The sequence below is a fragment of the Artemia sp. Qi Xiang Cuo genome, chromosome 21, assembly GCF_049724085.1.
Source record: "Artemia sp. Qi Xiang Cuo chromosome 21, ASM4972408v1, whole genome shotgun sequence".
In the NCBI taxonomy this organism is placed as follows: domain Eukaryota; kingdom Metazoa; phylum Arthropoda; class Branchiopoda; order Anostraca; family Artemiidae; genus Artemia; species Artemia sp. Qi Xiang Cuo.
The window spans coordinates 14,545,342-14,561,218 of NC_142814.1; the positions used below are offsets into that span (position 1 = coordinate 14,545,342).

Consider the following 15,877-nt stretch of genomic DNA (forward strand, 5'->3'; position numbering starts at 1 on the left):
CAGAATCTTGATTAGCGACCCCCCCCCCTGTCTCCCAAAAAATTTTCAGGTCAAATTTAACAAATTTTCCATTTATTAGCAAAATTATTTTCAATTTACTAATTAATTAATAATTTGTTTAAATTATTTTTTTGTTTATTACTTAAATTATTTAATTATTTTAATTGATTTATGATTATTTAATTATTTTTCGATTTATTTTTACACTATTAACTGATTAATCATTTATTGATTATTTTCATTTATTAACTACACCCTCTACTTTAGTTTATAACCGTTAGGTTATTTATATAAAATATAATTTTTCTTCCTTGTCATACAGGTTTCAAATGGAAAACATCTTATTTCCCCTTTTTTAGAAGACTTACGGCTATTGAACCATGAGCAGGTTGCAGTTGATGTGATGTACTACTTAGAAAAAGTTTTTCTTGCATAATTGTTTTAACAGCATGTTTCCAAGTTTGCAATTAAATCTTTTGCGAAGGACTTGCTCAAGTAAATAATTAAATATTTCCAAGACAAAATTACATGATTCTGCAGTTTTCTAATGGCTCTTTGGAATCTCGTTATGTTCCGGAAATCTAAACGAAATTGCGTCATTTGGAAGCCACTTCAAACTAGAAATTTCCTTCAACCTTTAAAAGACTTAAGGCGACCTTAAATTGAATTAAACTTAATAATAGGAGAACCGAAATTAAATTGGAAGTTCCAGCGCACTGTTATAAACAAACACCGTTTAGTTTTGGGCGAGCGTGAGTAAATTTGTTTCCCACGGCTAATCGACTGGTCCCGTGATTTTTCTCCCAGTGATGTAATCGATTTTTTTTTTTCGGGAATGAACAGAACTATGTGGTCTTCATACACCCTCTTATAATCTTCAGCTCTGAAAACAATCCTGTAAAGTTATGCAACGGTTACCTGAAGCCTGAAGCCAAGCGAATATTTCTCAATGTAAAATCAGTATTTTATTGAAATAACGATTATATATTGAAGCCTGAAGCCAAGCGAATATTCCTCAATGTACCATCATTAGATTTAGTGAACTAACGATTTTATACTAAAGCCTCAAGCCAAGCGATCATTTCTCAATGTAAGATCAATAGTTTTAGTTAAATACCGTAATAATACTGAAGGCTGAAGCCAAGAGAATATTGTTCAAGTTACGATAAAAAGTTTTAGAGAACTAACAATATTATGCTGAAATGTGTGTCCCAGATAATATTTCTCAATACAATAATAAGATTAAGAGAACTCATAATTATATACTGAATCCAGAATCCACGCGAATATTTCTCAGTGTACAATCAGTAGTTTTAGTGAACTAACGATTTTATACTGAATACTGAAGCCAAGAGATTATTTCTCAATGTAAAATCAGTATTTTAGTAAAATAACGATTATACACTGAAGCCTGAAGCCAAGCGAATATTTCTCAAAGTACAATCAGTAGTTTTAGTGAAATAACGATTTTATACTAAAGGCAAAAGACAAGCAAACATTGCTCAATGTACAATCAGTAATTTTAGAGAACTACCGATTTTGTGCTGAAATCCGTGGCCAAGAGAATATTGTTCAATACAATAAGAAGTTTAAGTGAAATAAAGATTTTATACTGAAGCCAAGAGAATATTTCTCAATGTACGATCAGTAGTCTTAGTGAACTAACAATTTTATACTGAAGCCAAGCAAGAATATTTCTCAATGTACGATCAATAGTATTAGAGAACTAACTATTTTATACTGAAGTCTGGGGACAAGAGAATATTTCTCAATGTACAATCAGTAGATTAAGTGAAATAATGATTTTATTCTAAAGGCTAAAGCCAAGCGAACATTTCTCAATGTAAAACCAATAATTTTAGAGAACTACCGATTTTATACTGAATCCCGAGGCAAAAAGAATATTTATCAATGTACAATCAATAGTTTTAGTGAACTAACGATTTTATACTGAAGGCTGAAGCCAAGCGAATATTTATCAATGTACAATCAATAGTCTTAGTGAACTAACAATTTTATACTGAAACCTGACGCCCATAAAATATTGTTCAATGTAAATTCAGTAGATTTAGTGAACTAACGATTTTATACTGAAGCCTGGAGACAAGAGAATATTTCTCAATGTACAATCAGTAGTTTTAGTGAACTAACGGTTTTATACTTAAGCCTGAAGCCAAGCGAATATTTCTCAATGTACAATCAATAGTTTAAGTTAAATAACGATATTATACTGAAGCCAAGATACAATATATCAGGTTTCTGTTGAAGTCCAATAATCTTATAGAAATACCAATATTTGGATGAAGCCCATGGACAAGCGAATATTTCTCAATGTTAAATAAATAGTTAAATAAAAATAACAATTTTATACTGAAGCCTGAAGAAAAACGACCATTTCTCAATGTATCATCAGTAGTTCTGGGGTACTAACGATTTTATACTTTGAAGCCAAGAGAATATGGCTCAATGCGCGAACAGTAGTCTTAGTGAACTAACAATTTAATACTGAAGCCAAGCGCACAGAGAATATTGCTCAAAGTGAGATCAGTAGATTTAGAGAAATACCGAATTAGTACTGAAGCCAGAAGCCAAGAAAATATTGCTCAATGTGCGATCAGTTGTTTTAGTGAACTACCGATTTTATTCTGAAGCCAAGCGAATATTTCTCAATATAAAATCAGTAGTTTTAGTAAAATAACGATTATATACTGAAGCCTGACGCCGAGCGAATATTTCTCAAAGTAAAATCAGTAGTTTTAGTGAACTAACGATTTTGTACTGAAGCCTGAAGCAAAGAGAATATTTCTCAATGTAAAATCATTAGTTTTAGTGAACTAACGATTTTATTCTGAAGCCAAGCGAATAGTTCTCAATATAAAATCAGTAGTCTTAGTAAAATAACAATTATATACTGAAGCCTGAAGCCCAGAGAATATCTTTCAATGTTAAATCAGTAGTTTTAGTGAACTAACGATTTTATACTGAAGCCAAGCGAATACTTCTCAATGTAAAATCAGCAGTTTTAGTAAAATAAGGATTATATACTAAAGCCTGAAGCCAAGCGAATATTTCTCAATGTAAAATCACTAGTTTAAGATAACTAACGATTTTATACTGAATGCTGAAGCCAAGAGAACATTTCTCAATGTAAAATCAATAGTCTAAGTGAACTAACGATTTTATACTGAAACCTAACGCCCAGCGAACATTTCTCATTGTAAAATCAGTAGATTTAGGTAAATAACGATTTTATACTGAAGCCAAACGACAATTTATCAATGTACACTCATTAGTTCTAGTGAACTAACTATTTTATACTAAAGACAAGCGAATATTTCTCAGAGTACGATCAGTAGACTTAGTGAAATAATAATTTTATATTGAAGACAAAAGCCCAGCAAATATTTCTCAATGTACAATCAGTAGTTTTAGTAAAATAAAGATTTTACATTGAAGCCTGAAGCCAAGAGAATATTCCTCAAAGTACCATCAGTAGATTTAGTGAAATAACGATTTTATACTAAAGCCTAAAGCCAAGAGATTATTTCTCAGATTAAAATCAATAGATTTAGTGAAATAACGAAATTGTACTGAAGCCTGAAGCCAAGAGAATATTGATCAATGTACAATCAGTTGTTTTGGTGAACTAACGATTTTATTCTGAAGCCAATCGACTACTTCTCAATGTACAATCAGCAGTTTTAGTAAAATAAGGATTATATACTAAAGTCTGAAGCCAAGAGAATATTTCTCAAAGTACCATCAGTAGTTCTGGTGAACTAACGATTTTATACTGAAGCTTGAAGCCAAGCGAATATTTCTCAATGTACAATCAGTAGTTTTAGTGAACTAACGATTTTATACTAAAGCCTGAAGCCAAGCGAATATTTCTCAATGTACAATCAGTAGTTTTAGAGAACTAACGATTTTATACTGAAGCCTGGGGCCAAGAGAATATTTCTCAAATGTACAATCAGTAGATTAAGTGAAATAACGATTTTATTCTAAAGCCTAAAGCCAATAAATCATTTCTAAGATTAAGCTAAATAGATTTAGTGAAATAACGATTTAATACTGAAGCCTGAAGCCCAGAAAATATTTCTCAATGTGAACAAAGTAGTTTAGGAGAAATACTCATAAAATACTGAAGCCTAAAGCCACGAGACCATTGATCAGAGTGAGATCAATTTATTTACAAAAATACCGATATAATTCTTAAGCCAAGAGAATATTTCTCAATGTACAATCAAAAGTCTTAGTGAACTAACGATTTTATACTTAAGCCTGACGCCCAAAAAATATTTTTCAATGTAAAATCAGCAGATTTAGTGAACTAACAATTTAATACTGAAGTCTGGAGCAAAGAGAATATTGTTCAGAGTAAAATCATTAGATTTAGTTAAATAACGATTTAATAATGAAGTTAAAAGCCAAGAAATTATTGCTCAATGTAAAATCAGTATTTTACTAAAATAACGATTTTACACTGAAGCCTGAAGCCTAGCGAATATTTCTCAAAGTACCATCAGTAGTTTTAGTGAAATAACGATTTTATACTGAAGTCTGAAGCCAAAAGAATATTTCTCAATGTACAATCAGTAGTTTTAGTGAACTAATGATTTTATACTGAAGCCTGAAGCCAAGCGAATATTTCTCAACGTAAAATCAGTATTTTACGTAAAATAACGATTATATACTGAAGCCTGAAGCCAAGCGAATATTTCTCAATACAATCAGTAGATTAAGTGAAATAACGATTTTATTCTAAAGCCTGAAGCCAAGCGATCATTTCTCAATGTAAAACCAGTAGTTTTAGTGAACTAACGATTTTATACTGAATCCTGAAGCAAAGAGAATATTTCTCAATGTAAAATCAGTAGTTTTAGTGAACTAACGATTTTATACTGAAGCCTGAAGCCAAGCGAATATTTATCAGTGTACAATCAGTAGTTTTAGTGAACTAACGATTTTATACTGTAGTCAGGAGCCAAGAAAATATTTCTCAATGTGCAATCAGCAGTTTTAGTGAACTAACGATTTTATACTGAAGCCAGAAGCAAAGCGAATATTTCTCAATGTACAATCAGTTGTTTTAGTTAACTAATGATTTTATACTGAAGCCTGAAGCCAAGATATTATTTCTCATCATAAAATAAGTAATTTTAGTAAAATAAAGATGTTACATGGAATACTAAATCCGCGCTAATATTCATGATTTTAACATAATTAGATCTGGAGAAAAAAACGATTTTATACTGAAGCCTGAAGCCAAGCGAATATTTCTGAATGTACAATCAGTAGTTTTAGTGAACTAACGATTTTATACTGAAGCCAAGCGAATAAGTACTGACTTGTAACCAGAGGTGGAGTAAAAGCTGCAGTTTTGGCCATGTGTGGCCTACAGTGAGCATGACAAGACCTGTGAACATTTATTATATCAGTTGCCCTCGTATATCTTTTGACTCTTAAAAAGTGAACTAGAACTTTCAATTTTCAATCAGATGAGCCCTCTCCGAAGTCTATACAAGCATCCATTTTATAAGAACTATACACACCCCCAGGACAACACTTACAAGGCCTACCCCCTGGGCCCTAGGGGGTTGTATTGACACCGGAGTTTTTGTTATTCCAATTTTCGAACAATTTAAAAAAAACTGGCTATCTCAAAATTTTTAGCGGATGGGTTTGGGGAAAAAGGGCATGGAGGAGGGGGGGGGCTAGCGGCCCTATTATATCAGCTGCAGTTTTGGCCATGAGCTACTCGTAAACACAGGTATTTGGTAATGTTTATAAAAACTCACCTGAACATTGTTTTTCCAATTTTCTTCAAACTTTTCTTTGGCCTCTCTTAGAAACTCCTCAACTAAAACAGAAATAAATCAACATCAGCAACGTCAACAATTATGTATCAGTCTCAAAAAATTATACTCATATCACAAAGTCGTTTTCCTATTTTGTTAAGGAACTCTATATGTTTCGGTGATTGTCAAGAATGGGTCTAGGCCTTGATCCGTATTCAGGCCAGGCTACAAACACATTTCAGGAGGGGTTCAACCCCCATCTGAAATTTTAGTCCGACTCGTAAAAACGTAACAAATATGCATACAAGCAAATGTTTGATGCCCCTTTTAGAGTTTTTTAGTACCCCCCCCCCCCCAAAAAAAAAAAATATTGGATACACCCTTGGTGACTATTGCATAAATAAATAGAGAAAAAAAGGTTTCAATCACTAAATCAATACATAGCCAAGGATAAACTACGTCGTTCGTGTTACTAGCAAACCTTAACGTATATGTTCCCTCTAAAACAAGCAATTTCACGATGAACCTGCAGATTTGAATTACACAAACCACAAGCGAGGGGGGGGTACCGGGTTTAAACATCTCTCGGAATTTTCATCTGACCTGTAAAAAAATTAACAAACTTGCAACAAACTTGCAAAATTAACAAACAATTTTTTTATTGATTCTTTGAATGTTTCTGTGCAAACTCTCCTGAAAAAATACCCCCCGAACAAAAATCCTGGAAATACCCTTGTCTATTAGTACAAGGTAACAACATTTTCGGTTAATTTCAAAGTTCTATGTGTTGGCAAGTTTTTTTTGTTGTTTTTTTATATAGAAAATTCATTTTGATGTTCAAAACACATACAGCAAAAAACATATTTGATTATCATAATTATGAAACTAACATTTTCATTTGAAAACCTGTTCTATTTGGCCATATCCTGCAAGACAGCATAGGCTGCATCTTTGTTAGCTGAAAATAATATTTCTAGAGATAATAGAATCCAATTTACCTGCATTGAAATTGTTTCAAATTCCAAAATTTGATAGTTGTCGTAGAATTTAGAACTCTGTTTTTCATAAATAAGAAGTATATAATTTACATATAGCGGTTCTAGTTTCTGTTCTTTAGCAGGTGTCCCATCCCCGTGAGTTCTTTACCAATGAATACTTAACGAGAATTCTAATCATAATAAAAATACTAGCAGTATTAAAACCAAACTTCGTAAGGTGATGATACTGCCCAATGAGGTAGCCAAGAGAGTACCGGGTTTGAACCCCTCCCCCCAAAAAAAAAATTGTCCGACCCATAAAAAGGCAGCAAAAATGCATTTTACTGATTTTTAATGCGTTCTGTAAAGACTTTGTACCCTGTTGCCATTTTAAGGCTGTTGCCATCAATTTTGAACAATAATTAAATATCATAAAATTTGACCGAAGGATTCTCCGCTCTCTATCCCCTTGGCGTACATATCGAATGACAGCGTTTTCTGCCACGCGGGGCACTCTTCCTCCCAGCCACGTCTCTTTGTACTACGATTGGCATTATTTGCACCATATTTGACACACTTCTGCCACGTGTGGCGCACACTTCCTTGTGTAAATGATTATTAGAAGGGGTCAACCCCTCGAATTTGATATCAATTACATTTCCACAATTTAAACTGCCTATTACTACTAATTTGTACTGCACATATTCTACTGGTTAGTGCTAAAACACACTAAAATTAATTTATGCTTAATCAAACCAAGAAAGTATAAAATGCGACGTCATTAGACTAGAGCCGACACGAACATACCACACGAACTAGTCTTCGAAGTATAATGAATGAAATATTCAGTCACGGATTTCCAAATTCCATCTTCGAGCAAAAACATTGTCAAAGAGTTGCCTGGCAATTGCTAGGAATCGAGGATTGTGATTAAGAGAACTGTTCCAAGCTTCCAATCCATGGAAGAAAATAGCCATAGTTGCATTACTTTTTTGTGATATTGTCCCAAAGATGTTGTCGTGGGCGAACTTGAAAGGAACATTCGTCGTAATATCTTCTCAAAACTTATTATTGACCTAGTTGACGCGGAGGAGTGGGGGCCTTATTGATTTTGAAAGGAAGGTGCCCATGCTGCTCACCAACTACGACTTTTTTTTTTTACTCCAAAATAGCTTCACCGGTTAGCATCAATGTGAACAAAAATCATCAAGTCATTCCAAACCGGACGCAAAAATTTAGGGACGCAAAATTTCAATAACATTTACCATCATTTTGTAATTTTTGAAATTTTACCAAAATTTTCATGTTTCCCATATCTTTTCCCATGTAAAGTAAGAAAAGTCACATTTAGATAAATGAAAAATTTTGTTAATAAATGAAAATTTTGTTAAAACTTGGCCAAAAATTTTTGGAAGACAGGGGGGGGGCTAATCAAGATTTTTCCCCGGGCAAAAGATACCAGAACCCCCCCCCCTCCCCTGATATCAGGGGGGGCATGCGTATTCTTTTTCAGTCGGCTGATGTTAGGCTCAGTAAGTATAATAATAAAAACAACGAGCGGGCACTTACTTTCCGCCACCTGGTATTCATTTCAGAACACCACGTGTGGTGCTAAGTTTCGCCACGCTTGGCACAGTTTCCACTATGTTTGGGACGGCTTCCGCCACGCTTGGCAGTTTTAGCCACGCTTGACACAGTTTTAGTCACGCTTGGCACAGTTTTAGCCAAGCTTGGCATAGCTTCGCCACGCTTGGCACAGTTTAAGCCAAATTTGGCACAGCTTCCGCCACGCTTGGCACAGTTTTAGCCACGCTTGGCAGTTTTAACCATTTTTAGCACATCTTTCATCACGCTTGGCAAAGTTTTAGCCATGCTCGGCACAGTTTACGCCACGCTTTGCATTTTTAGCCACGTTTGGCACAGCTTCCGCCACGCTTGGCATGTGCCACCTGGTGTACGTGTTTTCTGAAAGCGGACACACCCTCGAAAGAATCCCTGAGGCACATTTCTAATAATTAATCAATGTCTTTATGACCAAACACAGGTTTACCCATTAGATGTGTTACTACAGCTATTTTCCCAGGGGACAGAGGAGTCAAAATGGGAAAAAGTACATTTCACAGCCTCTATTTTTCTAGTAGGTCCCATATACGCATCTCAGGGGAGGGGGTTCCCTCCTGTGTATATGCATGGGTCCATAATATTGATTAGCTTGCCAATACGGCTTTGCAGGTTTCGATTACAAAGGTGGCCCAATCACGCATCTTCTTAAAAAATAATAATAAATAAGAGTCATAGAATCTACTGTGACCAGTGTCGGATCCAGGGGGACCCCTGCCCCCCCCCCCCAAGATTTTTCTGGCGCCCTCATTTCTAGTTGTTTTCCTCTTTACTCTTTTTTTAATAAATTTGTTAATTTGGTCAATTATTGGCACCTTTGTCACAATGCCCCCCCCCACAAGATTTTGCTCATTGGCATCCTTGTCACATTGGGCCTCCCCCCAGATTTTGCTCTAGATCTGCCCCTGACTGTAACTAACAAATGAATTTGAATAGAAGACTTTAGTTTTCGGAGCAAAAAAAATGATGAATCAATGGCGTATTTAACGCAAAAAAAAACTAAAAAAAATAAATAAAAAAAAATCTATTCAGAACTTTTCTCCGGAAGGTCATTGAGCTACAAACTACAAACATGAACTACAAACTCGACAGTTTATCCAACAATTTGATTTTTAATATTCATTAAGACAAAGAGTGAATTGCTCATTAGAAAAGAACACACTTCTATAATGCAGAAACTTGAACTAAAACGAATAGTAAGAGTGCAAACATGTTTCGTACATGATTTGCAACTTACAAATAATCTAGGCAAATTTATTTTCTAGAAATAATTGACTAGAAAAAAAAAGAAATGCAACAAAATTTCACTACATCAAGCCAATTATAAATATATACAGCCTAAACAATTAGGGTTGCTGTCACAAAATTACCCTTGGGAAATCCGATCCTCGAAAGTGTGTTTTCATCTCGGACTCCCAAGCATTTCACGTTCTTCTCCTTTATTTATAAAGAAATCCTCCAAGGACCCATAAAAAGCTCCATACATACGAAGCTCCAAGGACCCATACGTTCTCCTCCAAATCCTCTTCCATTTCATCATCTTTTAGGCCGTCTGTTTTGTTTTTTGTTTATTTTCATTGTTGTATAATGGTGGGATTTAACCTAATGGTGGTAACCCCATTAATGGCGGGATAAATCATTTATCAGACAAATGGTAGGATATCTCCAAACAGAGGGCGTTATAACAGTAAGGGTCTAACTCGGCTTTAGAACAATTCTTATTCTCCAGCAGTAAATTTCTTATCTAGATTCCACCATCTACTAAGAAAAAAGGATTTAAGGAGGTTTGGAAGTAGTTACTTTAGATATTGAAAATGTCTGATGTGTTTACCCGGCCGTTTCAGAAATTGAAATGTTCTGGGGACTGATAGACAGAAATAGACCTGACTGACCGTATTTCAAAAATAGGCTGTACGAAAAGTGCGGTTCAATCCCGCTTTTTAGGGATATAATGGGAGAAAGGTTAAGATGGCTTGGGCACGTTCTGCGGATGAAGTATGACAGATTGCCGAAGATTGTCCTTTTCGGCCAACCGTCTAGGGCTAAAAGGAAAGCAGGTCGTCGGTGGTTGGGATGGGGGGGGGGTGTCAAAAAGAAAGATTTAAAGGAAATGGAAACTTCCTGGGAGGGTGTAAAGATGGAGGCTTTGAATGGATTGGGATGGAGGAGGAGCGTGTGTAGCTGTGTTGGCCTCAGGTGGCTTGGTGCTGCGGTGAGTTGTTAGTAGTAGTAGTAGTATGGTGTTATCGATACTTGCGCTCAACTGGCCAGTGTGGCATCCATTATGATGACGAATTCTGATATTATTATTATTTCTGTTACTGGCCCCGTAGTTTGCTTTGCCCAATATCAAGTTCAAGTTCATTTAATTTCTCATTAAATCACTACAAAATAAAATAACACTTGTACAATATGAATCAATGGAAAAGAAAATATTTACAGGGGGTGCCTACACAGTGAGTTATACTCGAAAACAGGCAGCCTAAAAAAAATAAAAAAAATAATAATAACAAATGATGAAAAGAAATAATAATACACTAGTATTACTTTCCACTTCTGTTTTGCTGTATAATCAGTGTTTTAGCATTGAGCTTCAAACTCACCAACAACTATTTGTTAAAGAAAATCTCTAACCAGTGGCGTCAATAAGCGGAGGAGGAGCAGGACGGCAGTGTGTGCCCCCTAGATATAGAAAATAATTTTTGGGTATTTCTTTTTTGTATTTTTTTTTGAAAAAAAAAATTGTTTCCCCCTAGACTTTGAAGAGATGTTTTTTGCCCCTTTCCCCGATCTTCGTGAAGTGATGCCACTGTCTACAACAGTGTCAGCTAAGAACTTTTGTTAGCTTACGGAACACAATTGTCAGCAAACAATTTTGCTGGGACAAAAGTCGATCACATCCTTTCTGGTCATGAGAATCAGAAAATCCAGGAAATCATAGATTTGAGGGGAGACCCCCCTCAAAATTGTGTATTTGCTCCAAAACTTCCTATAACATCAATAAATACGCATAATTCTAGTTCTTTTTGGATAACACACCCCCCGCACCCCAAAGAGCCTACGTTCGTGCCGAATTTAATGCATTTTCTTTGATCTACAAGACACCCAAAGATTTTTTTTTGTCTTAATCACGAATATTGTGAACCAACAGGTATTCTACACAAAGCCCTCTCTGAGCCACTTATGCTTGGAATTCTAATCAATATCAATTACTCGAAATTTCGAATTTAAAACAGAGACATGCTTGACAAATAAGGCAAATAAATCATGTAAATAGGGCCTTTCTATGGTTAAAACATGATATAAATGCTGACTATCTGAAACGTGATTGTCCATTTTTGGAGAAATCTCTAGTAAATAAATTTATTTTCAATTCAGATATCACCATTCATTCTATAAAGTTATGGAAATGCCTATCTCCTTCTATATTTACTGCCCTTAATCAAAACGTATACACGAGAGAGCGCTGAAGTTCCTCTTTACTCAGAGATAAACATACAACACCTGTTATTACTTATTTATTTGAAATATAATTTACTTATTATCAAAATATTACAGCTACATGTGTACGTAATCAACATTACAGGGGCGTATCAGAGGATTTTCAAGGGGGTAGATAAGAGAGATAAGATAAGATAATATTTATTTTCCAAAGGCTATCACAAGCTCTATAGAGCCGAATTCGCTTCATATGTCTAAAAGAAAAGAAAAAGCAAAACAAAGAAACAAATAATACAGCAAGAAAAGAAACACCAATCAAGCATAAATAGAAGAAGAAGATAAGATAAGATAAGATAAGTTTTATTCTTCATTAAATACACATACAATATTAGATGTTATAAATCCCTCAAAGGCTCATTGGCCTGTACAAAGAGGGAAGACATATGAATTACATACTCAAGGATAAAAAACATACTCAATATGAATTACATACTCAAGGATAAAAAACAAAAAAAAATTTAAAATGATCACTTACTCACATATGAAGGAGAAGAAAAGAAAATATAAATAAAATAGAAACTATAGAAAAAATTAGAATAAATAAACTAAATTAATTAATTATATTAAATAGACTCAAAAAAAAAAAAAAATAGAAGAAGAAAGGGTGGGGATAAAACAAAATCACAGGCAAGAAGGAAAACAGTTTTGTCATATGTCTATAATTTTTTTCGCCGAGGGTAAGAAGGGTCTGCAATATTAGCTCGTATACCCAAATCATCGTACAACCGAGGCAAAAAGTCTTAGGGATAATCAGAGGATTTTTCCATTTGTACGGGAGCCGATGTCAAGGGCATAAAGTAGTGATCTTTTGGGGCCTAAATTTCAACTTATATGAAAGAGGGAGGGGTGGTGTCCGGGTCATTCTTATAAGAGATAATTTTTACACTATTCCAACCTTATGTTTGCAGACATGATTATCACCAAACCTTTAGGTACACACAAGTCCAATCTTTAAGTAAAAGAAATATTTCAATTGAGAGTAATCGGTTGCCTCAAAAAGTGCAATTTCATGTCCATATTTTGGGGTTATGAGGAATGAGGGGTCCTTTAGAAAAACCTTAAGTTTCCTCACCCTCCCCTCCCCCCCCCCCTTATGCAGGTGCCACTTTACCCCGTCCTACAGATTAAGTTTAAACAAAAACTAAGTTCCAGCTGATATTTTATCTTCTTTTAGGATTCTTAGAATCGCGTCAATCAGCCGGCCCACTAAACAGCTTAAAAACTGAAGGCCGAAAGAGGGGGGGGGGGGTACTTTAATAGTCATAAACTATATTTTGGGGAAAGAGTTGATATTAAAGCTGAATTATGTGCGTACTAAAACATTATTTTTATTAAATCTCTAACACTTATTTCAATGAATGTTTTGTCCTGAATTTAAGACTAGTAGGTTATGAGTTTTGAAAAGAGTAGGGGCGTCGTTGGGGGGGGGGGGGGGTAGTTCCCCAAATTGGAGAAAAAACATATATCACATGTTCCTTGACTATCCAAATATGGACCCCTCTTGCCCCCCTCCCAATAAAAAAGCTGGAGATTCTCCCCTGGTTAAGGGTTTTATAAATGTATATTTAACTAAAAAATAAATAACTGTGTGCAGGAGGTGCCCTTCCTTTCAAATTAATATTAATGGCCATATAGATAGAGAAGAAACTTGCCCGGTTTAAAGCAAAGACGCTCGATGAAAGACGTAACCACAGAGAAAATATGATTGGAGGATGCCATTTCCCCAATAGAAACTATAACAGGTGGGGGTTTCTTCCAAAAACCGGCACAAATCGCCATTCGGAAAATGCAGAAAACGAATTGCAATAAATTGTGGATAGCCTTCAGGTCGTAAAATGACAATAAAAATGGCAATATAAAATAGATGGAGTTACAAACTTCTTTCACAATACCATTCATTTGTTTGACAAAGGAAGAAAATCCTTAAAATTAGTAATACTTTAAACAATTCAAATTATCCAAACTAAACAGTTTAAACCATACTGGTCGGATAGGACTAATTATCCCCCCACAGTCTTACTCTTACATAACGCAAGTTTTTATGCAAGAAAAGAATATAAAATATCGTGTTTTACTCGTTCTTCAAAAACTGAAAACTAAAAAAAAAAGTTTTTGTTTAAGTTCAAAAACTTAAGTCCTTAAGTTCAAAAACTTAGGAATGTAGTTTACGCATTATATGTAAGAAGATATGACGAAATGGGGCAACTGCGGTTGGATAGACCCTATTTGACAATAGACGTACTTTTTTGGCTTGGCAATTTTTTTTTTTTTAATTAGTTGGTTTTTTTCTAATTAGTATATTTCAAATAAACTGCAACCGAAAAACCTGCAATGTCGCATTTGAGAAACGGACAGTACATTATTACAAAATCATTCTAGCAAAAAAAAGACAAATTAATACATAAACCCATATACGGAAAACTAAATAAATACGGCAGCTTTTCTCTGTTTCTTGCGAGCATTAAATTATTATTCCAGATTTTTCTCCTTTTTTATTCATTATTTTGCTTTATGTTTTTGTTCTTTATACGAATTCGAAGAAAAAAACTCAAGCAAAGAAAGACTAGCTTTTTTCAAAACAATTTAGGGGATCCCCAATCCCTATCTCCAATCCGCCAGTTATGGCTTAAACTGGAAAAAATTCGCTTATATTTTTGGAAGAAAAAAATGGATCTACAAATAAAAAACTTTACGAAGTCGTTACGATGATAGGACCGTCAATTTTTCACTGAAGGCTATCCCAGATAAGAAACCAACAATTCCACAAATTATTCTACTGAACTTTCTCATTCACAGTTAGTTCAGTACTGACAATGCTTTCGTAAGCAAACCTCTAAAACCGTCCAAGAATCAAACAAATTTAGAGCCCCGGAATTCCAAAAAGTCAAAATAAAAGCAAAAGCCGAGAAAAAACGGATAAAAAAACGTGCTTTCATACAAATCACTTCCTGACACATCGTTAAATTCCTGATAGTCTAAAGAAAATATCTTTAGCAAAATACACGAGTTTGAACAATATTAGTAAGAGGTGAGTAGTAGCTCCAAGATAAATAGATTACGCGACTCCCGAACTGAGGCAAGTTTTAATGTTTATCAGGCTTCATGGCACCATCCACAAATAAAATGCCGGAAGTCTCAGTAATTTATGCATTAAATCCTCGATATAACGGACAGGGGTGAGTGTGGTGGTTTATGTTTAAGTTGATAGTACGTTATACCGGTTGTTTTCCAGAGGTGTGTTTTTTATTAGTTTTAGAATAGGGGAGACAAAACATTAAACTAGAAAATTTTCCAAAACTAGACAAAAAAACTGTTATGCAAAATTTCAAACAATTAGGACGTATTCATGAAAGCTCTATTTCACGGGAAAAAACCAAGCCTATATTGTCATGTTGAACCATCATGAATAAACAAAAGCAATTAGTCAAATTGACAACGCTTTTTGCGCAAAAATTAAAACAATTAATTAAATAAATATAATTAATTAATCATACAATCAATTATATTAACAAAGAATTAAAATTATACAACAATTGAAATTTAGTCTATCTATCTATCTAAAATTAAAACATTAACAATCTTTTGATACGCAAAGACAACTGCAACAACAAAGGAAAGCTATACCTTCTAAAGCTGTTTAGCTAATTTTTCACCGACGTTTCTCTTTTTTGAATATGGCCCCCGCTACTATCAAAACCTGCGTAACTACACATGGACGTATTAGAAAACATAATGAGCCCCCGTTCAGTGCTAATTTTTCATTATATATAGGGTAGTGTAGGTTTCCACTTAATCAATCAAAGCAATCAGATTTCATTCCAATTTTACCGAATTGCTACCTGATTTATGCCAAATTTTCTGCAGAAATCATGAATTTTGGCAAATCTCGGCCGATTTTGCAAAATGTTTGCCGAAATTTTCGCCTTCGGCGAAACATTTACCGAATGCCAAAAAAGGTAGGGGGGCTGGTGCTTTGAG

General features: G+C 34.6%; 1 protein-coding gene across 1 annotated transcript in view; it reads right to left on the reverse strand.

Annotated features, from left to right (window-relative positions):
- Nucleotides 1-15,877, reverse strand: part of Pka-C1 (Protein kinase, cAMP-dependent, catalytic subunit 1) — a 464,283-nt gene that overhangs the window by 148,923 nt on the left and 299,483 nt on the right. Inside the window, exon 3 of the mRNA XM_089107085.1 lies at nt 5,802-5,863. Within this exon, the coding sequence (XP_088963211.1) occupies nt 5,802-5,863 (62 nt within the window). The remainder of the gene's footprint in view (nt 1-5,801; nt 5,864-15,877) is intronic.